The sequence below is a fragment of the Hylobates moloch genome, unplaced genomic scaffold (assembly GCF_009828535.3).
Source record: "Hylobates moloch isolate HMO894 unplaced genomic scaffold, HMol_V3 SCAFFOLD_18, whole genome shotgun sequence".
In the NCBI taxonomy this organism is placed as follows: domain Eukaryota; kingdom Metazoa; phylum Chordata; class Mammalia; order Primates; family Hylobatidae; genus Hylobates; species Hylobates moloch.
The window spans coordinates 63967744-63991918 of record NW_026652293.1 but is presented as its reverse complement, the minus strand read 5'-3'; the positions used below and the strand labels follow the sequence as shown (position 1 = coordinate 63991918).

Here is a 24175-nt window from a genome sequence, read left to right as displayed (position 1 = left end):
AGGCAGGCAGATCACTTGAGTTCAGAAGTCTGAGACCAGCTGGGCAGCATAGTAAGTAAGACCCTGTCTCTATAAAAAATTTAAAAATTAGCTCATCTACTCGGGAGGCTGAGGCAGGAGCCCAGCAGGCTGAGGCTGCATTGAGCCATGATCACGCCACTGCACTCCAGCAATAGAGCGAGACTGTGTCTCAGGAGAACAAAAATAGAAAAAGAAAAAATCAGCTCCTTTTTATTGCAGTTATTGAATTCTTAAGAGCCTGATTTACATGTTTTCCGGCCAGTCTTACCAACTTATTGCTTTATAGCTGTACTACAAAAATGGTGCCGCTCAATCACCTACTGAAGTGAATGAAAACATCTAGATCTGAATGTGTCACTTCTTTGTTTAAAACTCTTCAGTGGCTCCCTGTAACCCACTAAAATGCAAGTTCATTAATGGGGCTTACTAAGCTTTTGGGAAGGGGCCAGAGCTATGTCCAGCCTTACCTGTCACATTCCTTGCCTCACACGTCAGGTTCACTCTTGTTTGCAGTTTACACAGCATGTGTCTACACACACACCATGACCTTTTCTCTTCCTGGAATATTCCCCCTCTCCTTCCATACCTGGCTAATTCATATTCTTTCAAACTCATTTTTCAGATAGTCCTTCCTGATCCCAACCTTCTCCCCAGTGAAGTAGTCAGTGCATGGACTGGTCATTTTAATTGTCATCTGTGTTGGAACTGATCAGTTTTCCTCTCTGTTCTACTCACACTTCCTAGCACTATGCCTTAAACATACCCTAACTGAACATGTTCAAAACTGAACTCCTGATCTCTCCCATTGTCCAGACTCAGGCTGCACCATATGCTGTCTTCATCTGTTTATGGTAATTACATTTTCCCTATTGCTCAAACCAAAACCTTAGAGTCATCTTCTTTTATATCTCATACCAGTCTTTCTGGACATCTTGCTTTATTCTGCCTTTAAGATAGTATGAGTATCCCACCGCTTCTTACCACCTCCATTGCTACCACTGTGGTCCAAGTGATCATTGTACCACACCTGATTTATGCGGTAGCCTTCTAACTACTCTTCTGCCTTCCACTCTTGCCAGCCTTCAATCTATTTTGCACATCAGGACTTAACAGACTTTTTATGTCAAGGGCCAGATATTAAAAATTTAGGTTTTGTGGACTGCACGGTCTCTGTCATAGCTGCTAGACCAGAGTTGGGGCACAAAAGCAGCCATAGAGAATATGTAATTGAATGAGTGTGGCTGCATTCCAGTACAACTTTACTTATAAAAACAGGCAGTGGGCCGTGGTTTGCCAGCCCCTGCTCTACATGGCAACCAGACTACTCAGTGCCTTCCAGCGACTTAATCTTTATAATGTTCTCTAAAGCCCTCCATGATTTGTGTCCCCAACCCCTTACCTGTCAGACTTCATCTTACGCTGTTGTCTGCTGTGCTCCCTCCTCTCCAGTGACACTGACCCTCTTTTTCCTCAGATTTGCCAGGCCCATTGCCACCTGATTCTTTGCACCAGTTATTCCTTCTGCCTGGAACATTCATTTCTTCTTAAGTGTCAACTTCTCAGTCAGGCCTACCTGACCAACCACCCTATAAATAATTACATTCTAGCATTGTATTCCCTATTCCGTGTTTTTTTTTTCTTCGTAATGCTTATCTTCTGCCATATGTTATATTATGCTATATATTGACTTAATTTTTTCTCTTTCTTTTCCGGCTAGAATAAATGTTCCCTGAAGGCAGTAATTTTGTGTCTTTTCTATTAAGTATTGTATGCCCAAGATCTAGAACAGTGCCGGACATATAGTAGGTGCTCAGAAAATATTTGTTGAATGAACACATAGTGTATATTTTTAGGGTTTAATTTTTTTTAAATAAGTTATTTCTCGCCAGCACCACATCCTTTCTGTTTCACACTCTTAGTGTTGCTCTAAGCTGCCCTGTCCTCTCCATTCTCACTCCCCTTTATTCTGGCTCTCATCTATCAGCAATGCGTCCATAACCTTTTATTCCATGTCATCTGGGCCATCCTCTACAAGTAGATTGAGTGATGTTTGTAAAATGGAAAAATGATTTTATTATTCAAAACTCTTTATTTTTGGCTTTTTGCCAATTACAATGAAGTGCTTGTTTAAAGTACAGGATCTCTTATGAAGGAATAATTGTCAAGAAAATAAAGTACAGGATCTCAGGCCTCATGCCATACCTGATAAGTCATAATTTCAAGCAGAGGGGATAAGAATCATTATAATTTAGGAAGTAACCCAAGTGATTCTTACTGAACACAGTTGGCCAACACTGACCTATAAGGTAAAGTTCCTCAGTGAGTCAGTGAGAGCCTTTTTGAGCTGCCCCTGCCTGTCTGTCCTGCCCCATCCCTATTGCTCCACACTGCACTTCATCTTCCAACAGTTTTTCTATTTGCATTTCTCTCGGCGCCATATTGATTCTGTTTTCGCAAATATTCTTTTCCTTGTACAGAACAGAATCTTCTACTCTGGAAAACTTCTATTTTTATCTTTCAAAATCTGCACATTTGTCACTTTCTCTATAAAGTCTTTTCTGATCCCCATTCCTGTGACAAAGTTAATTATGTCTTTGCTGTCTGGGTACCTTGTGTAAGTAAGACTCTTGTTCTGATGTTTATTACACTGTGCTGTGTGCCTTTGCATAACTGTTTGCCTGTTGTGACCTGACCTGAGCCAGTAGTTGTTTACAGGTATTAGGTTTTTATTGAGAGGTACTGCTGTCGTTTGGAGGCTACAGTTAAATGAGTGTTACAAATCTCTTCCCCTAGAACCAAGCTTCTAAATGGCATGTTACTGTGAAAGCAAAACTCACACTGAGTTCTGCCACACATAAAAAAAATTTATTAGCAAGCAAGCACAAAAATACTGTTTTATTAGGTGGATAAAATTCCTACTCTCTATCCTTTTAGAACATCTGACAAGCACCTTTTTTTTTTTTTTTTTTTTTTTGAGACAGAGTCTCGCTCTGTTGCCCAAGCTGGAATGCAGTGGTGCAATGTCGGGTCACTGCACCCTCCGCCTCCTGGGTTCAAGCGATTCTCCTACCTCAGCCTCCCGAGTAGCTGGGATTACAGGCGTGTGCCACCACACCTGGGTGATTTTTGTATTTTTAGTAAAGATGGAGTTTCACCATGTTGGCCAGGCTGGTCTCAAACTTCTGACCTCAGATAATCCACTTGCCTCGGCCTCCCAAGGTGCTGGGATTACAGGCATGAGCCACCGTGTCCGGCCTGCCAAGCACCTTTTATGAAAGTTTTATTTAAGGCAAAAATGCTAGTGTGCTTTTAGGATTCAGCTGAACCTAATTGGAATCAAATAACAGAATTCCTTTATGGGGAACTAAGAGAACCAGCAGGAGTCATAAGGCTCAGGGTAAAGTCCCTAAGAGTAGGCCATTAGATTAACTAGATTCATGTATATGTTCATGTAAGAGCAGTGGTCCCTATACAGTGTGTGTAGCCATAACACCTTTCTTGAGCACCATTCTTTTCTAATACTGTCGTAATTTCTAATATCCACTGTGTTAATTACTAAACTCTCTGGTTTTGAGGTGAGATAAGGCTTCTTGAGTTGTCTCACTGGAGTAAGGTTTTTGATTACAAGCTTTCCTCATTTACTGATGATTATTTATATCCAGTCTTGGGCTTGCATGTTAACTAAGTACTCTAGGATGAATGTCAGGAACCTCTCACTCATGTCCTCTAGTCCATTAAAACAAATAATAATTACACTGTTTGTGCCAAAATAACTTAAGGAATTTAAATCGTAACTCTTCTAGACCCTGGAATTGAAACAGATGTTTAACTTTTAATCTCTGTATCCTCATGCCTAGTGCAGTACCTGCTCAGTGAGCCTCAAGAAGTGCCAGAATGTATGTTTGTAATGTCAAGCAGCTAAGTGTTGTGTTCTGTTTGTATTTTTGTTTTTAAGGCCGAATTGCAGACTCTCCCAAGGAATTATATTAATAATATAACAAGTTTGCCATAGCTGTTAGAATATCTGTCTTAACCGTGATACTTCCTTGCATGGGCTAGAATGAGGTCGTATAATTCCCTGGGTGGGGATCAAGCTGAGACCTGCTCAGGATCCCCAGTCTCCTTGTGGAGAGAGGTTGCTCTGTCTTCCTCATGAAGTTTGCAGTGGGAGTGGTGTGTGTGATATAAATACAGAGCCCTGCTTGGGAATCTAAGGAAGAGTTGTGTGGTGCTAGTAAGATTATAGCTGAGGTTAACAAATTGTAGATCTCTGTTCTGACAGCAGAGCTAGACAGCTCAAAATATAATGTGTTTCACCAGATGAATTTATTTGTAAAGTATAACTTTATCAATTCTTCACTAAAAGGGAAATGAAAGCTCAGAGTACTAAGGCATCATGATATATCTCTAGATTATACTGTCGGGAGCATCATACTTAAGTTGATTTTTAAGTGTATATTTAAGTTTTTTTTTTATCATGGGCTAGAATTAGAGCCCAATAAGGAAAGTAGTTTGGTGTTAGATTATTAAACAATTCATAATTCTTGGGCCATTTGGAGAGTGATTTGGATCAATGCTATTTCTTCTTCAATAATCTTTAATTGTTTTTCTGTATTTTTCATATTTCTATGAACATGGGAAGAATCTTGGATTTTTAAAAACTTTACATTGATAATTAATATAATTACATTCTGCCTTCCTGTACCGATAATAAAAACTTTGTATTAACATACTCTTCTACACAAGCAGAGTAAAAAGGTTGAAATTGTTGTTGTGTCATATGACAGCGGTTAACAACCAAAGAGCTCTTAAAAATCAGTAGGGGGCCAGGTGTGGTGGCTCACACCTGTAATCCCAGTACTTTGTGAGTGGGAGGATCACTTGAGACCAGAAGTTCAAGACCAGCCTGAACAACATAGTGAGAGCCCATCTCTAGAAAACATTAAAAAATTAGCCAGGTATGGTAGCCTGTACCTGTAGTCCCAGCTACTTGGGAGGATTGCTTGAGCCCAGGTGTTCAAAGTTGCAGTGAACCATAATCACGCCACTGCACTCCAGCCTGGGGGACAGAGTGAGACCCTGTCTCTAAAATAATAATAATAACAACTCAGTAGGGAAAAGATTAACCCAGTAGAAAAGTGGATAAAGGATATGAGCAAGCAGTTGAATTAAATGGCCAATAAAAATATGAAAAATATTAAAAATATGATATAATTAAAACATTAGTAAGATAAATGTTATGTATCAAATTGAGCTGTTTTCAAAGATTAAAACTTACTATGCTGGGTTGGCAAATGGTTAAAAAGATGTGTGCACTCATACAAAGCCAGTAGGAATATAAGCTCATGCAATAATTCTGGAGAACATTTCAGCAATCAGAAAGCTTTAAGACCTAATAATTTCACTTATAGTAATTTAATTTTAGGAAAATATCAAGGATTTACAAAGATTAAGCTCCAAAACTATTGTTGATCACAATATTATTATAATAGCATTTTTCTAATTTTTAAGGAAACAATCTATATGCCCTTATACGTCTTTTTAAAAATATATATATACTTCATTTACGCTTAGAAATGAATTAGTCAAAAAATTAGTCAGAAATCATTTATAATAAGTCAACTTTTGACCACTGAGTTGTTTACTGTGATCAAGAAAGCAGCAAGGCTTAAGGAGTTCGTATTCTAAATGACTTTATTTCATAACAATCTGTTCTCTGTTCTCTTCTGTCTATACTCCCTTGGCAATCTGTGGCAGGCACACGGCTTCAACTATCCCATGCGAAGATAGCTCCTAAATTTACATTTCCAGTCATGACTTTTTTTTAGAGTTCCACACTCAAGTTTCCAACTGCCCTTTGAACATCCCCACCTGGGTGGCCTTCCAGCATGACCTGTTTTCTTCCGTATTTGAACTAGATTTTTGTAGACCCCCAAGGTAGTGATAGTGATGTGTATGTGTGCTTTGAAAGTGGGTAGGGAAGAGACTTAAAAAGGTTTAACTGTAGAACTGAAAAATACCATGTGCAGTACAGCAGGTTCTTGAATAACATTTTATTCAGTGTCATTTTGTTATAATGTTGATGAGGGATAAAGAATCAATTCCTGGCCGAGGCCACTGACTGTGTGGAGCATGCAAGTTCTCCCCATGTCTGTGAGAGTTTTCTTCAGGTGCTCCAGTTTCCTCTCACATCCCAATGTGTGCATCTTTGGAATGTGGACTGGCGTATCTGTTATCTTAGTATGAGTGAATATGGGTGTGTGTGAGTGCAGCTTGCAGTAGAATGGCGTCCTGCCCAAGGCTGGTTCCCATCTCGTGCTTTGAGCTCCCAGGATAGGCCCCAGCCACCTGCAACCCTAAAACTGGACTAATGGCATAAATAATTACCTTGTTTTTATTAATCTTTCTTAAATGTGTATATAGCGCACATTTATTTCAGGGTTTACCATTAGAAGTGTTTTGGTCTTTATTTAGAAGTTTGGCAATGTTTTGTGACCACAAATATGCTATAGAAACTTAAGTTGGTTTCATTATACATTGTTTCACATAAAGTTTCCAAGAACTTATCAAGGCTGTTAGTGAGGACTTACTGTACATCTTGACATGGGAGAATTGGGCATTAGGCATGAGCATGTGCCACTGCAGCAGATGGTGGGCCGCTTAGGAGTCTGGATTACCAATTTCATCTGAACTCTTGGGCAGACTATATACATGCCTTACTGGAGCAAGGAATTGAAGAACAGAAGGAAGTTGTTTTTCTCTGCCTCAGTTCATATCCTGCCTTTGCCATTTAGAGTCACTGACCTTTGGCAATTTTTTTCTTTTCATTCTAGTTTAGTTTTCTGGTCTCTAAAATGGGGAGAGAAATTGTGCCTACCTAAGGTTTGCTGTAAAGAATGACCGAGGTAACCCATGCCTGGCCTATAAGTGATTAGTAAATGTTAGCTGTCGGCCTCTACAAAAGGCATAGTGGTATGTCAAAGCATAGTGCTTTGATAATATAGTTTAATAGGATAAATTTTCAGATAGTAAACCTTTCCCCTTCATTCAGGGTAAAAATAGTAGTTCTATAATCCATCCAAGTTTAGTTCTCTCATCTTTGTATCCCTGTTTTAAAATAATTCAACTCAAAAAAGAAAAATAAGTTTCCTGGTTCAACTTCATATTGAAGCCTTCTAATGCTAGAAATAAATGTCTCTAGATTCCTCAGAGGCATTGCGGGCCTCTTCCTTCCTTTTATTCTCAGAGTGAAAAACAAATTTATGCTGTTTCCTATCTTAAGAACATTCTCAATCAGCCAGGCATGGTGGCTCACGCCTGTAGTCCTAGCACTTTGGGAGGCTGAGGCAGACAGATTGCTTGAGCCCAGGAGGGTAAGACCAGCATGGGCAACATAGTGAGACCTTGTCTCTGAAAACATAAAAAAGAACATCCTAAATCCTATTTATTTTCATATCAGAAAAGAAAAGAATAGTATTGTTTTGTTTTATATATAAATAGATTTTTCTTGATGGGAAATTGAAACATTTAAAGTTGGTGTCTCTGTAAGGTGGCAAATTAGGAATTTACCTCAGAATTATATAGCGGTGGATTGCATTGTTTCTTTTTCAGGCTTTCTGGTTTATACGGTTATGTTGGTGTTTTTCATGTTACCTTTTTACAATTATAATCATGAACTGCTGCCTTTCCCGGGGCTGTTATTGGCAAGTTAATTGAGTTGGCAGATCCATGCAGGCCCTGTGGAGCACTCATCCCCTCTCCCTTCTTCCTTTCTCCTCATTTTGCAGTATTCCTGTCACCAGAGCAGAGTACAAGGGACCTAGGAAATGCCAAATAAGACTAAAGTGATAATGGCCACTTTTAAATAATACATTTAGATGGTGATAATTGAGCTATACTGGGGATTGTAGAACTTAACACAATTACATTAAATTTATTAAAACTGTTCTTCAAAACGTGAGATTTAAAACTTTTCTTTATTGTGCCTTTTATTTTTTCAAACAATCCTAACTTGGAATTCAAATACTGTATAGGAAACAGCTAAGCACTGCCTCTAGTTGAAGACTGGGGTAAAACCTGCTTGTTTGGCCTCTTCTCATATCACTTCATTCCCCATTAGTCCCCTACCCCTAGATACCTCCCTAGGGCTCCAGGGCTCTAAGGAAAGAGTTTAGAAGTGACTAATACAAACAGATCCCCTGTTGGGGGATAATTCTGGTGCCCTCAGTTTTGTTCTATTCTGGGATGTCTGGCTCGTTTTGACAATTACCGATATACTGTCCTACCTGATGCTTGTAATTAAAACCGCTCTTTCACCTGGTGTTTCCATTTTCATGTACAGTGACTCCATTCATTTACTTACCTGGGCTGAAAACCCCAAAGTCATTCTTGACTCTTCTTACTCTCCCCCCATTAGCAAATCATGTTTGTTTTCTGCCTTCAGAATACACCCCACTTTGCTACTCTGAGCTCAGCCTCTTTGGTTTCTTGCCCAGAAACTGTAGTGGTTAATCTGGGTTCTGGAACCAGATTCCCTGTCATGTGACTTTGCGAATACTAATTAGCCTTTCTAAACCTCAGTTTAGAGGAATGAGGATGAGAACAATGATACTGTTTACCTCACGTGGTTGTGTCAGACAACTTGTTATGCACAAATTACTTAGGACATGGCGAACAGTAAATGTCCAATAAATGTTAGATGGTAAGCAATATTGAGGTTGTTGTGATTGTTTTGATTCATACAGACTTGAAACTGATACTCTTAAAACATTAGTCAGATACATTCTCTATTGGCTTCCTGTCCCTTCTTAGCACAATATCCAAAGGCCTTCCTGTGGCTTACCAGGCCCTGCAGCTCTAGGTTACCTGGTTCTTCCCTGATCACATTGGCCTGTGCTCGGTGTGTTCCAGCCACACTGGCCTGCTGCTCTTTCCTGCCTTGTTCAGCCTTTGAGCTCTTGTTTTCCCTCTGCCCCATTGCTCTCCCTTCAGAGATTCGCCCAACTTGCCGCTCCCTTCATTTAAGTCTAAACCCAAATGTCAGCCACTGTTCAAGAATATCATGTCATCGTTCTCTATATACTTAATTTTTTTCATATCTTAAGAAAATATAACTTTTCACTACTTCACTACCTAACTTTACATTATATATGTTTATTGGCTAATTATGCCGTTAGACCAGATTTCATAGTACAGTAGTCCCCTCTTATCTGAGGGCAGTACCTTCCGAGACCAAAGTGGATGCCTGAAACTTTGGATAGTACCGAGTCCTATATATACTATGTTTTTTCCTGTACATACATACCTATAATAAAGCTTAATTTATAAAGTAAGAGATTAACAACAACAGTAAAATAGAACAATTATAACAGTATGCCAACATCGCTACTCTTGCACTTTGGGGCTGTTATTAAATAAAATAAAGTTTCCTTGAACACAAGTACCACAACGATTGCTCTGATGATCTAGAAGGCTACCAAATGACTAATGGGTGGATAGCATCTACAGTGTGGATATGCTGGACAAAGGGATGATTCATCCCAGGCAAAACGGGCCGGACTGCAAGGTATTCCAGTGCACTACTCAGAACGGTGTGCAATTTATGAACTCTTTATTTCTGGAATTTTCCATTTAATTTTTTGGACTAAGTTGACCGAAGGTAACTGAAATCACAGAAAGCAAAACTTCTTATAAGGAGGGACCACTGTAAATGAGTTCCAGGGACCTTGTCTCTTTGGTTCATCATTTTAGCCCCGGTGCCTTTCATATACATAGTAGATGCTCAAGAGGTATTTGTTAAATAGATATATGGGATGCGATGGGGTGAGTGAATGACAAATATTTTCCTCTTCCTTCTTTGCACAAGAGATGCTGAAGTTACCAGATAGTTGGAAAGGCCCAAATTAACTTTTTTTGAGATGTAGAGTTCAGGTTTCCCCCTTCTTTCCCATGAATAACAATATATCGTGTAATTCATCATAATTACCTCAGTTAACCACAAATGGAGTAATTGCGTTGTTAAATTAGTACCCTCTTACAGTTACTATTCAAGGTAAACTTCTTTCCTTGGTAGCTAGTGACAAGAAAATTATTTGGGCTCATCATTTATTGAGCACTTAAACCCACTAAGCCCATGCCACACTCCTGGTTGTTACCAACCTCCAGTGCCGAAAGAAGGAACTTGTTAAGTCTGTCTGGAGTCAGGAAAAACAGAGACATATATAATGTTCTCCAAAAATTCTGCTTCTTAAAAAGAGCAGTGAATTCAGAGTGTCTAGGAAAACAGGATTTTTAAATAAGGATTTAGGTTTAAGATGCCTCTTAGTTTCTTAGGGATGGGAAGTGAGTTTTAAAAATTAGCATTTTTCTTTAATATGATAGTAGAACAATTCGGTTACTGTTTGATAACTTTATACTAATTCATTGACTTTATTATATGAAGAAATAAAGGACTTCAAGAATAGCTCATAACAAACTGGGTGGCGTGGTGGCTCATGCCTGTAATTCCAGCACTTTGGGAGGCTGAGGCGGGAAGATCACTTGAGGTCAGGAGTTTAAGACCAACCTGACCAACATGGTGAAACCCCGTATCTACTAAAAATACAAAAATTAGCCGGGCATGGCAGCATGCACCTTTAATCCCAGCTACTCGGGAGGCCGAGGCAGGAGAATCACTTGAACCTAGAAGGTGGAGGCAGTGAGCTGAGATCGTGCCACTGCATTCCAGCGTGGGCGACGGAGCACGACTCCGTAAAAAAACAAACAAAAACAAGAATAGCTCATAACCTTGAACGTCTTTGTTTTCTTCATAATTCCTGAGAATTTAAAAAAAAATACCATTACCAATTTCAGTTGATTATCGTGTACACCTGGAATATGGAAGTTATTTTGTGCTTTTTATTTTGGGCCTCTTTTCTACCTTTAAGCTTAACATCCAGCAATCTTCTGAACCATATCTTGTTATAATCTGAGCAAATAATTTTCTTTCTGATTCAAAGAGGGTAAACATAAGCTAATTTGTTTAGTCCTTTAAAAAAAAAAAATCACTGACGTTAAATGAGTTAATGTTTGGAGTTGAGTTGACCTCCTGAATTATCCCTATTACAACATAGTAAGACACCATGTCTACAAAAAATACAAAAATTAACCAGCCTGGTGACACGCGCTTATAGTCCTAGCTACTTAGGAGGCTGAGGTGGGAGAATCACCTGAGCCCAGGAGGTTGAGGCCGCAGTGAGCCATGATTGCACCACTGCACTCCAACCTGAGCAACAGAGCCAGACCCTGTCTCAAAAAAAAAAAAAAAATTGGTACCATTCAGAGACAGTGTCAGATGGGGTGTTTGACTGGGTTGGTTCACCTATCAGATGGCAAAGTAGGTGTTCTGAGGTGAGCTCCAGGAAGAGAGAAATTTCCCATGGAGCAGGACAAAAACTTACTTGATCTTGATTATCTGTATTTACAAAGATTGTGAAAGTAGGACCGTGAAATTTTTCTGATCTTTGGAGTTATCACTGTGAAGCAGAATTCACCAGTCCTTGAATTGTTCATCAGCCTATCTTGTGTTCCCTATAAATATTAATGTAGAATAGCCTTATCTTTCTTATCTATAAAATATTATTTTTATTAGAAGAATCTAAGTGTAAATCAGTAGCCAAAAATCAAAGATCTGATTTATTAGCTGTTCTCTCTTTTTCCTTATACATGGACTTTAATAATCATTATTATCATTATTACAGGCCATGGTTGCTTGTTATCCGGGCAATGGGACGGGTTATGTACGTCATGTTGATAATCCAAATGGAGATGGAAGATGTGTGACATGTATATATTATCTTAATAAAGACTGGGATGCCAAGGTATGCAACTTAATTGAGCATTTATTATTTTCTTACAGGTGTCTTTTTCTCAAAAGCATTAAGTTTCATACTTCTGATAGATGAGACTGTCACAGACACAGTTAAAAATTTTCCTCTTAAATTTGTTTCAGTCTCAGGTATTAGGAGTGGATTTTTGTAAAATGAAACAAATACTACTCTATGTTATACAACATAATACCTGTAGTTAACAATATAGTGTTGTGCACTTAAAAATTTAACAGCGTAGTGTTGTGCACTTAAAAATTTAAGAGGGTAGATTCCATGTTCAGTGTTCTGAACACACACACACACACACACACACACACACACGCGCGAGGTTAAGGGAAGGGAAACGGAACTTTGAGAGGTGATGGATATGTTTATTACCTTGGTTGTGGTGTGTCATGAGGGTGTGCATATATATCCAAACTCATCAAATTGTAAATGTTAAAGATATGCATTTTTGTGTATCAGTTATACCTCAGTAAAACCATATAAAAAAGTACTGATATATCTTAAAAAGTGGATTCATGTATTTTCAGATGTTAGAGCATTTATCTAAAATCTAACTTTTTTAGAAAGGTGACCTTTATTAAAATGTTTTCCTTTTAATAGTTTTTAGAAAAACATTTCTGAGAACAGTTGTTTTATAATGGCTTTTGGGGGAGATTATCTATAGAGAATTGTTAAGGATTATTTGCTATGTTATTCTTTCCTTTTTAAAAAAATATTATATGGCATCAAGTTGTTTAATTGAATATTGGAGGCAGGATTCAGTCTTTCCCTGATTATTAAAAAACTGGAAGTTTATCAGTACTGACAAGCCCTGTAAAACCAATTAGAATGTACAGTATATTTAATCTCTTGTTTTAAATATATATTTCCTTAGTATTAGCCTGAGTCTCATTAAATTTAAATGATTTTTAAAAAATATGTCATATATTACTACACTAGAGACTGTGCAGACTAATTTTTTGGTTGATTTTTTTAAATCTTAAGTATAACATTCAAATAGAAAAGTGGCTTGTAAACATACCTGTGTAGCCAGGGTGCCTTTTTTTGTTGTTTTTAAGTCAAATAGCCTTTAAAAAACCTCTTTCTCTGCATCCCCCAAAACACACAAATGGAAACTGCCTGAGTCTTAAATGTGCAAAAACCTAATCCAACCAAAAAAGTGTTTTAAGTTTAGAATATGCTCACAGTGCTCCAGTAATCTTTCTAAAACGCACTGATTTAAAGAGTTTTCTCTGCCCTAGTCCAGGTTCAAAATGGAGCTAACCTTTCTGCTGAGTATATATTGAGGCATTATGTCAACAAGCATGGTTTTTTCTGTTACAGCTTTCAAAGGTTGAAGTAGAGAAATAAATTTTGTAATTGAATTTGAGCCCAAGGCACAAAACAGATTGGTGTAACTTTAGTTAAAATTTAAAAATTGACTTTTTTTCAGATTTTGCAAATAGCTAGAAATCTAGAACTGTGTTTCATCAGCTTCTAACTTCTAGATTTTGTTAGGCTTTTTCTAGGCTGATCTTATAATTTCTATAAGACTTAGGGTCATTAATGTGTAGGTTTTAAATTAGGACATAGACAGAGAAACGTCCCTAGTGTTTTTATGTGTAGAGTAGAAATTTTCCATGCAAGATTGCACTCAATATGTAGTGTGTCTGATGTTCTGGATGCTAGGGATATAGCAGAAATGGAATTAGCCCTGGCAGAGCTTAGGAACTGTTGGAGGATACAGATCAGAAAGATTGACAGTTACAGATAGTTATGCAAAGTGTCAAGACAGATTGCTATGGAGCACACAGGAGGGCCACCTAATTCAGAGGAGGAAGAGTGGAAGTGTCACGTAGCCATTTCACTTAAAACATTTTCAGCAGGTCACCTGTGGTACTCCCAGTGACTTGAGTCAAAGGGAAGGGAGCAGGAAAAAAGGAAAGAAGACATGTTCTCAGTTTGGAGGTTCTTTAGATGTTTGCATAGTAGCCTGGGGAATCACTCTGAACAACACTGGAACCTGAGGAAGGTTGGCAAGGGTATCAAAGTAGCTAGAATTTAACTTACCTGACAGTGAGCCTGATAAACCTTTTCTTTAACTATAGATTCTAGGTTTAGGCTCAAACTCCATGCTGTCCTGACCAGGTGTTAAGAGTTTCTTTAAATTTTAAGAGTCTACCTGCTTAGGAGTGTAGTTATTCAAGAGTAAGGAGCTACTTGGTTGGTTGGGTTTTGCCTATCCTGAGATGGTAAACACCACAAGGACAAAGTCTGTCTGCATTATTCCCTACTCTGCACCCAGAGCCCACCACAGTTCCCAGTGCGATTTGATGCCTAGTTGGTGTTTAGGTAAATAATAATCCTTTATGGATAGAATCGAGTTTCACAAGCAGGTAGTCATCTGTGCATCAAGCCCAGTCTGGAAAGGGAGAGCCACAGGTTCTAATGAACTATATGCTGATGGTGATGGTGATGGTCATAATAAATGATGACACTTTCTACTGATATACTGAATTATTTAAATAAGAGGTATTTGTGACTATCCTATTGTTTATTGAACTTTAAAGTATGGTAAACTATTTATTTGACATAATCTATTTCTAATAATAATTTTGTCAAAATTTATTGAAATCTATCTATTTGAAGGATGGATTAAGCAAATCATTAGCATACAAAAATAAATGTTTAGTAGTTTTAAAAACTTTCAAGCATCATTTTAAGACTTTTAAATTCAGATAACATTCTTGTGTTTCATCAGATATTTATAAAAATCCCTAAAATGGCTGGGCACGGTGGCTCACACCTGAAATCCCAGCACTTTGGGAGGCTGAGGTGGGCAGATCACCTGAGGTCAGGAGTTCGAGTCCAGCCTGGCCAACATGGTGAAAACCCATCTCTACTAAAAATGCAAAAAATAGCCAGACATGGTGGCGCATGCCTGTAATCCCGGCTACTCGGGATGCTGAGGCAGGAGAATTGCTTGAACCTAGGAGGCGGAGGTTGCAGTGAGCTGAGATTGTGCCACTGCACTCCAGCCTGAGTGACAGTGAGACTCCATCTCAATAAATAAATAAATATCCCTAAAATAAGAACTAAATTTGTCCTTGCATCAGTGCATATACTTTTAAAATTGCAGCTCATCTTCATACTTTATTGAGATATATTTGTGAATAATCCAATTAAGACATTGAAATTGTCTCTTTTTTTTTCCCCCTAAATTTAATCTGGTAGCATTTTTGGTTACTCCTACTTACATATTTGGCTCTTTTCCTAGGTAAGTGGAGGTATACTTCGAATTTTTCCAGAAGGCAAAGCCCAGTTTGCTGACATTGAACCCAAATTTGATAGACTGCTGTTTTTCTGGTCTGACCGTCGCAACCCTCATGAAGTACAACCAGCATATGCTACAAGGTAGTATTCCTTTTCAGAAAAAATTGGTTTAGAGTATGGTAGGACAGGAGGGAATCTGTAAACGTGAAAGCTTTCTAATGAGTATTTTCCTGCCAGGTACTTTTCACAGTCATTTTAATTTGAATAATTGTATAAAATTTATGTTGCACAGTCTTCTGAATTCAAATAATTATATAAGACTCATTAACAGTTAGTACTAAATGTGTCTTTCTTTGCACAGCCACTCTGAAGAAAGGGAAGCACAGGCCCTCCCATCTTTCTAGCACTCTCTCCTTGCTTTGTGCATCTCTTAACTGCTATCCATTCTTTGATTTTTGTAAGAGTATTTTACTTGGGAGAGAGAAAGATCAAGAAGGAAAGGGGTTTTTAAAAAGGTGGTGAGGGACAACATAGGAAAATGGATACAGATTAGAAAAATCAGAGGTAACCAGAGAGTAGAAGTGAAGAGAAAAACAGAAGAAAGAGAAGTAGAGAACAGGTTACCATGTGTGGGAGTTAATGTTAGAAAAATGATCCTATTAGCTTTACAAATAATGAGCATCTGTTTCATTATACTTTTTCTACACGGTATTTGCAACCTATTATGTTTAGTGCTTCATTTTAAATGCTTTTTTAAAAACCATTTATCCTGACTCAATTAAAATGCTCTGGCTGTCAAAACAAGATATTGTAGACATTATCATGAAAGTAAATATTTGTAGAAAAATAGCACATTTTAAAAAAAATACTTATTTTTTATTATGGAAAGGTCTTGGAACATTCTGATAGTGAGCTCCTGGCATTCATTTGCTGTATCTGGCTTAGGAGATGCTAGGGTGGCGAGAAGAGGTGCAGGCTTAGATGCGCTGGGTGGAGAGTTGGCTTTAGTAATGATGGTTGACTCTAACGACTTGATTATCAGCTGTGCCTTTTTTCTTCCTGCCTTCTGAGGTGTGTTGTCTGCATCCTAATTCACATAGTGAGTAGCAAGCTAAGCAGGTTGTAGCCAGAGATTGTAAGAAATCCTGAATGGAAACCAAAGAAAGACTGTCACATCACATAATGTGCCCTTTTCAATCCCATGTCTCTTCCCAGTGGCTTCCCAGTGGCATCCCAGTGCTGTCTTTGCCCTCTGCTGCTTCTGTAAAGATTTTTCTGACGCAGTAACTGCCTCATAGACCTTCCTTTTTATGAAATCTTGAGTTTGGTTTGGTTATGTCCTTTTTAGATGAATAAATAACAGATATTTGGGAGTTTATAGTAAATAAGTGCCAGATGGCATGGAGGCTAAGTGCTACAGGAGGTAAGAGGAACGAAGGTGGTGCTACATTGGAGAGATGGGCAAGTGTGCTTTGAAGGGAGAGGCTCAGCTGGCCTAGGTGAGGAGAGGCAAGGGGTGCAGTCGTGTTAGTAAAGTTCTGGGGGAAAAGGCATAGTTGTTCAAGTTAAGGCACAGAAAATCATGCGAGGAAAAGGATTCTTGAAGTAGAATCCTATTCTGATCTTATCTAGAATGGGTGATAAGGCTGGAAAGTTAGAATGACATAAGGTAAGTTGTTGATCCAGATATTAGAATTCTGATTGCTAAGTGACTAAAAGTTTAGGGCATGGGCAAAAGATACATAAAATTATGTATCTGAGCCGTTTCCTATTTCCAAGGCCACCCAAAAGTAGAAGCCACATGATAAGAAAGTTAGTGGAACTCTGGAAAGAGCAGAGTCTGATCTGGAAGTCAGCAGGCCTCCTTAGACTTCAGCTCTGTGATTCACCAGCGGTGGGGTCTGTACACCTCAGGCTCCCAGTTGTCCAAACTCCCAGACTCTTTACTTCAAAATATATTATGTGATTTTTCATTCTGTCATATTTACTGGCTCTATATCTGATAAATGTTGCTTTTTCCCCTGTGTCCACTGGTCACAATCCACAATATATTTGAACTAATTGCTATATTCTGCCCAGGAACTGGTGATTTGTGGCATACTTTCACTTCCTACAGCGTTTGTACATTTTCCCCATTATTTGTATCAAAAGGTATAACTATGCCTTTTGTAGTACTTAATAAACTAGAGATGCCTTACTTATTGGTGGAATGAAATATTCGAAGTAAGTCAGATTTTCAGAAAAATGAAGTTTAGACAAAGTTGAAACACAAAACACAGTATAATTGCTTTGATTAAAATCCTTAAAAATTCTTAGTGTAATTTAACTCTGTCAAGGTTATAATTGTAAACATCCATCATTACTCTTTGCTATAATATAGTGATGTCCTCAGAGACTGTTGAAACTGTTAGCCTGCAATGCCCTGAGTCCTTTTATATGTTTCTTTTCTGTTCTTTTTAGTACTTAGGCTATTGATAATATGCTTTTTCTGTAACAGCCATTCTTTTACCCTTTTATTATCTGTCTCTCTCTTTTTTTTTTTTTTTTTTTTAGAGGGAGGCTCACTCTGTCACCTTGGCTGGAGTGCAGTGGCATGATCTTGGCTCACTGCAACCTTTGCCTCCCGGGTTCAAGCGATTCTCCTGCCTCAGCCTCCTGAGTAGCTGGGGCTACAGGCGCTTGCCACCACGCACGGCTAATTTTTTTTTTTTTTTTTTAGTAGAGATGGGGTTTCATCCTGTTAGCCAGGTTGGTCTCGAAGTCCTGACCTCATGATCCACCCGCTTCGGCCTCCCAAAGTGCTGGGATTACAGGCGTGAGCCACTGTGCCCAGCCTATTGTCTCTTTCTGATCTGCAGTTCCCTTGTAAAAAATAAGTAGTTGAAATAAGTGTTAAGAAAGTCACAAAAACTCATGAACTTCATACATCAATTTTAGTCTCCCCTGGTTCTCAGCTATACTCTTTAGCACCTAGGTTACTGTATGAATAAGCTGTTAAATTTATCCTTTGATATCATTCCAGTTTAGGCATAATTTTGGCATTACAAGTTTTAATATACCATTGCAGCAAAATACCACTTTTTCCCCTCAGTGTGATCATTCTTATCCTATTCTAAATTTTCTTTTAGGTACGCAATAACTGTTTGGTATTTTGATGCAGATGAGAGAGCACGAGCTAAAGTAAAATATCTAACAGGTAAACGTCATTTGGGGCCAGGATATATTGGTACAGAAATACCCTGCAATCAGGTGATGCTTTCAGGAAACTCAAGCGTAGTCTTTGTTAACACCACAAATGCTTACTTCTTGTTTTTTTATCAGATTTCTTATTTGCCTTATTTTTTAAGAAGACATAAGTCATCTTCATTGTTATCTTTAACCAAAAAAATTGTCAAAGGATGCAGAAAATTTAAGGCAAAGAAGTCTGAGTAAATTATTCAAATACAAACTGAGTTTTCTGTGATTATCCTTTTCAGTCAAAGGCCACTTAACTGGGTAACGGCCATATGGTTTCCTCTCATTTACTCCTTAAATTAATACCCTTTCCTTTTCAAATGGATGTGCTCTAAACAGTACTCTAGGTCTTCCATGTTAAATATAGACATGAAGAAAATTAATACAAAGAAGGTGAATTGAAATGCCAAAATCAGTAAATGACACAGACATGTAGATTCCATATCTGCTAATGGTGTACGTAGGTCAGCACTCTTGTACTGAACCTGAAGATCCTTCAATTATGCCAGTTCCCCTTCTCTTCCACTTATGGACTGCCTCTCCAAGAGCAGGGGGTCTGTTTCCCATCTGATGGACCACTTACCTTCTTTTCTTTAACTCTACTTTCTGTCTCCAAAAATCCACTGAGTATTCACATTACTGATTAGCTGTATTTTCCAGAGCCATTGCTAATTGCACGTCAACCTTACATAAAAATGGAATATTCATGCATTTTCTATGTATTTTTAAAGCCATTGTTTGTGGCAGAAGCTCAGTGTGCTTTCAGAGACACTGAACACTCTGTTGAAGAAATTCAAATGGCTTTTAAAATAAAAAGACAAAATCATTATCTCTGTGTAGAGGATGGTTTTATCCTTGAAGGTTTACTATTTGAAACCTCATCACAATAGAATGCTGAGGGAAGTTTTTGGAAGTACAAGTGTGATAGTTTTCAAATGATGTTTGCAAAGTTGAAATATTGTCCATACTCTTAGGAATTCAGTGGAATGCAGTAGCAGAAGCTCTCTGGTGCTTAGTGAATGAATGCATTTTTTTTTTTTTACCTTGCAGGTGAAAAAGGTGTGAGGGTTGAACTCAATAAACCTTCAGATTCGGTCGGTAAAGACGTCTTCTAGAGCCTTTGATCCAGCAATACCCCACTTCACCTACAATAATTGTTAACTATTTGTTAACTTGTGAATACGAATAAATGGGATAAAGAAAAATAGACAACCAGTTCGCATTTTAATAAGGAAACAAACAACTTTTTGTGTTGCATCAAACAGAAGATTTTGACTGCTGTGACTTTGTACTGCATGATCAACTTCGAATCTGTGATTGCTTACAGGAGGAAGATAAGCTACTAATTGAAAGTGGTTTTTACATCTGGATATGAAATAAGTGCCCTGTGTAGAATTTTTTTCATTCTTAAATTTTGCCAGATCTGTTATCTAGCTGAGTTCATTTCATCTCTCCCTTTTTTATATCAAGTTTGAATTTGGGATAATTTTTCTATATTAGGTACAATTTATCTAAACTGAATTGAGAAAAAATTACAGTATTATTCCTCAAAATAACATCAATCTATTTTTGTAAACCTCTTCATACTATTAAATTTTGCCCTAAAAGACCGCTTAGTGATTGTTGCCAGTGACTGATGATTAATTTTATTTTACTTAAAATAAGAAAAGGAGCACTTTAATTACAACTGAAAAATCAGATTGTTTTGTAGTCCTTCCTATCTTACACTAATTTGAACTCTTAAAGATTGCTGCTTTTTTTGACATTGTCAATAACGAAACTTAATTGTAAAACAGTCACAATTTACTACCAGTAACTTTTAGTTAATGTTTTACAAGGAAAAAGACACAGTAAGAAGAGTTTAAAATTTTTTGTTTTGTTTTTTTGAGACAGTCTTGCTCTGTTACCCAGGCTGGAGTGGAGTGGTGCATTCTCGGCTCACTGCAACCTCCGCCCCCCAGGTTCAAGCAATCCTCCCACCTCAGCCTCCCAACTAGCTGGGACTACAGGCACACACCACTGTGCCTAATTTTTGTGTTTTTAGTAGAGACGGGGTTTTGCCATGTTGCCTAGGCTGGGGTTTAAGTTAAATTTTTTAAAAAACTAAAGTGACTGGCACTAAGTGAACTTGAGATTATCCTCAGCTTCAAGTTCCTAAGATAAGGGCTTTCTTAAGCTTTCAGGTATATGTTTCCTCTAGATGTAGACAATAATGTCCCATTTCTGAGTCTTTTCCTTTTGCTTCTCCTTAAATTGATTGTACTTCCAAATTTGCTGTTATGTTTTTTTCCTAATACTGTGATCTATCTGATACGCAGACAAGAACCTTGTCTCTGTCGCAGAGCATCAAGAGGAGATTATGTACACATTGAAACTGAAGTGTGTGTGGTGTTACTGACTTAATGTGCAGTAACTCCTCATGTATTTGTTACGGCATTTCCCAGATGTGATGCCAGCCTTCTTACCTGTACTGAAAGATGTTTAGCTTAGAAAAAACAAAACAGGTGCAAAATCAGATAATTTTATTTTGTTTCATGGGTTTTCTTACTTTTTAAACAAGGAAGGAATATTACAAAATCACACAAGGCCTCCCATACTTGTTATTTAAAGAATGAATTGGGACGGATGTCTTAGACTTCACTCTCCTAGGCTTTTTAGCAAAACCTAAAGGGTGGTATCCATATTTTGCATGAATTATGGGTGTAAGACCTTGCCCACTTAGGTTTTCTATCTCTGTCCTTGATCTTCTTTGCCAAAATGTGAGTATACAGAAATTTTCTGTATATTTCAACTTCAGACATTTTTAGCTTCTGTATAGTTTGTATTCAATTAGAGACCTTTTCTATGGCAAGCTCAGTAATTTTTATTAAAAGATTGCCACTGCTATTCATGTAAAACATGAAAAAAAAATTGTGTAGTGAAGCCAACAGTGTGGACTTAGGGTGGGATTGAACGTTCAGTATAGTGATCTCACTTAGGAGAATTTGCAGGAGAAAGTGATAGTTTCTTCTTGTTTTTTCCTCGCCCATATTCAGTTTTGTTCTACTTCCTCCCCTTCCTTCCAGATGATAACATCACATCTCTACAGTAAGTGCCTCTGCCAGCCCAACCCAGGAGTGCAAGTTGTCTTTGCCATCTGGTCTATAGTACAGTGCGCGGCGTTAGGCCACAACTCAAAAGCATTATCTTTTTTAGGGTTAGTAGAAATTGTTTTATGTTGATGGGAGGTTTGTTTGATTGTCAAGATGTACAGCCACAGCCTTTTAATTTGGGAGCCCCTGTTGTCATTCAAATGTGTACCTCTACAGTTGTAAAAAGTATCAGATTCTACTATCTGTGGGTTGTGCTTGCCAGACAGGTCTTAAATTGTATATTTTTTGGAAAAGTTTATATACTGTCTTAGAAATCATTGTGAAAAGATCAAGAAATCAGGACATCCATTTCTTTAATATCCATTCATTTCATGTTAGTGGGACTATTAACTTGTCACCAAGCAGGACTCTATTTCAAACAAAATTTAAAACTGTTTGTGGCCTATATGTGTTTAATCCTGGTTAAAGATAAAGCTTCATAATGCTGTTTTTATTCAACACATTAACCAGCTGTAAAACACAGACCTTTATCAATAGTAGGCAAAGATTTTCAGGATTCATATACAGATAGACTATAAAGTCATGTCATTTGAAAAGCAGTGTTTATGAAAGAGCTCTCGAGTTGCTTGTAAAGCTAATCTAATTAAAAAGATGTATAAATGTTCTTGAAAACATTATGGTGGTTATTTCCAGCTGTCTTTTTTGTTTTTTAATCCTTTATCATACATTGGCTTTCCGAATGATCCCTTTCATCAGATAAAGCTTTTCTGGCTTAGTCCAGGACATTTGGTATAACTTCTTGTAAATGATAATGAAGGAAAGAGAACAGTAAACATAGGAGTTCAACAATTTTAGAAACATCCCTGGGGTCACTGGACTGTCTGTGGGATCCATGAACTCTGTTTGGATTCTTAGCACTTGAATTCTTGCCCTTTTAATAGGATTTTTAAAATTATTTTAACATTCATAGCTGTTGACAGATCTGTATCACCCCTCTGCTGCAAAAGGAAGTGGGGTTAGGCATTTATCTCTAATTGTCATAGATGTACCATTGTGTATATGCAAGAAAGTTTAATTTGTGTGGTCATAACTAAAATATGAGAGCTCTTATTAAGGTGAGATCAAAATACCTGTTTATATATCTGTTATTTAAAAAAAAATTTACTACGGTGTTTTGTTATTTTCCAGCATTTCTTAGAACATTTGGGAATTACACTGAAATATAGCTGGGTGGATTGAAGGGCAAATGAGTTTAGATGAAGTTTGAGATGTGCTTTTTTATATACAAAAAGCACATCTTCCACCTTAAACAGTTGTATGAGACCTAAATGACATACAGCGTGCAAAGTACCTTACAATGCGTGCAACAAAGTAGGCCTTCAACGAGGATTATTCCCCTTTCCTTTAACAATATGATAGCATAATTGCAGAGAGAGAAAGTTGAGTTAATGAGCTTTGAATAGCTAACGGTTTTTATCAGTTGTAAATGTGAATCATTTGGAAGCAAGAGTGTTGTCTTATTAATGACAGGTCTTACTTTATAGCTTAGATTTAAATTAAATCACTGGTGCAAGGCACTTCATCGGATTATTTTCCCAAAGTGCATGTGATCCAAGAAAGAGAGCTGTATTTGGGTATGAACTGCAATGATCACATTTATGTCATATCTAATAACATAATTGTATGTTGGATTTTTTCAATTAGTTTATAAATATTCAGAAGTAACTATCTAGTCTCCATTGCTTCAAAGATAATTGTTTAGACTTCTCAGGTCATGAATTTATCCCCCAGATTCTGTTTTTGGTTTGAATTTTATCTGAACCATGGCGATGCTCAAGGATGTACCATGGGACCAATGAGATGTGTGAAGGGCATGGCCTCATGAGCTGGAAATAGTTTCATAAGTAGAACACACTAAATGTAAGCCACTTCACAAGATGGGGAGAGCCTCAACAGCTGCAAGTAGCTAAAGCTCTTTTTATTGAATAATTACTAAACAGTTGTCAAGAATTATTGATAATTTTTGCTCTGAACAAGATGTCATTGGGGTCAGAAAGTTACTGGATAAGGTCTTCATTGAGATTAAGATGTTTTCTGCCAAAATTATTCCAAATGTCTTCTACAAAATACACTTTTTTTCCTAGTACATGCAAAGTGTAGGCAAAGCAAATTTTGTCTCCATTTGTAATTAAAACAGGATCAGAGAAGTGACTTGCTCACAGTCACAAAGCTTGTAAGTGGTAGAGAGCCAGGAATTGAGCGTGGGCTTTCCTTGTTTAATTTTGTTGGAGTGGCTAAATCAACTTGTCTATGGTTGTTAAGAAAAACAGTGGTCCCAGCTGGTCACGGTGGCTCAGCCTGTAATCCTAGTACTTTGGGAGGCCAGGGTGGGCAGATCACTTGAGGCAGGAGTTCGAGACCGGCCTGGCCAACATGGTGAAGCATCGTCTCTACCAAAAATACAAAAATTAGCCGGGTGTGGTGACACCTGTAGTCCCAGCTACTCAGGAGGCTGAGGCAGGAGAATCACTTGAACCTGGGAGGCAGAGGTTGCACTGCACTCCAGCCTGGGCAACAGAATGAGACTCTGTCTCAAAAAAAAAAAAAAAAAAAAAAAAAAATTTATTGCCTTTAAAAATTCTTAATTAAAAAAAAAAAAAGTAGTCTCTCACATTCTTCCCCTGAGAAAACAAGTGTCAACTG

The 24175-nt window shown here is 37.8% G+C and overlaps 1 protein-coding gene across 3 annotated transcripts in view; it reads left to right on the top strand.

Moving 5' to 3' along the window:
• Positions 1–24070, top strand: part of EGLN1 (egl-9 family hypoxia inducible factor 1) — a 60645-nt gene extending 36575 nt beyond the window's left edge. The window contains exons 2-5 of one of the 3 annotated variants that reach the window (XM_058430487.1): positions 11760–11879; positions 15151–15287; positions 18275–18342; positions 19431–24069. In XM_058430487.1, the coding sequence (XP_058286470.1) occupies positions 11760–11879; positions 15151–15287; positions 18275–18342; positions 19431–19495 (390 nt within the window). In that variant the 3' untranslated portion in view covers positions 19496–24069. Of the gene's footprint in view, positions 1–11759; positions 11880–15150; positions 15288–18274; positions 18343–19430 lie in introns of all 3 variants that reach the window. The other 2 variants (XM_058430488.1, XM_032137622.2) reach the window with 2 other exon arrangements.
• The last annotated feature ends 105 nt before the right edge of the window (positions 24071–24175 follow it).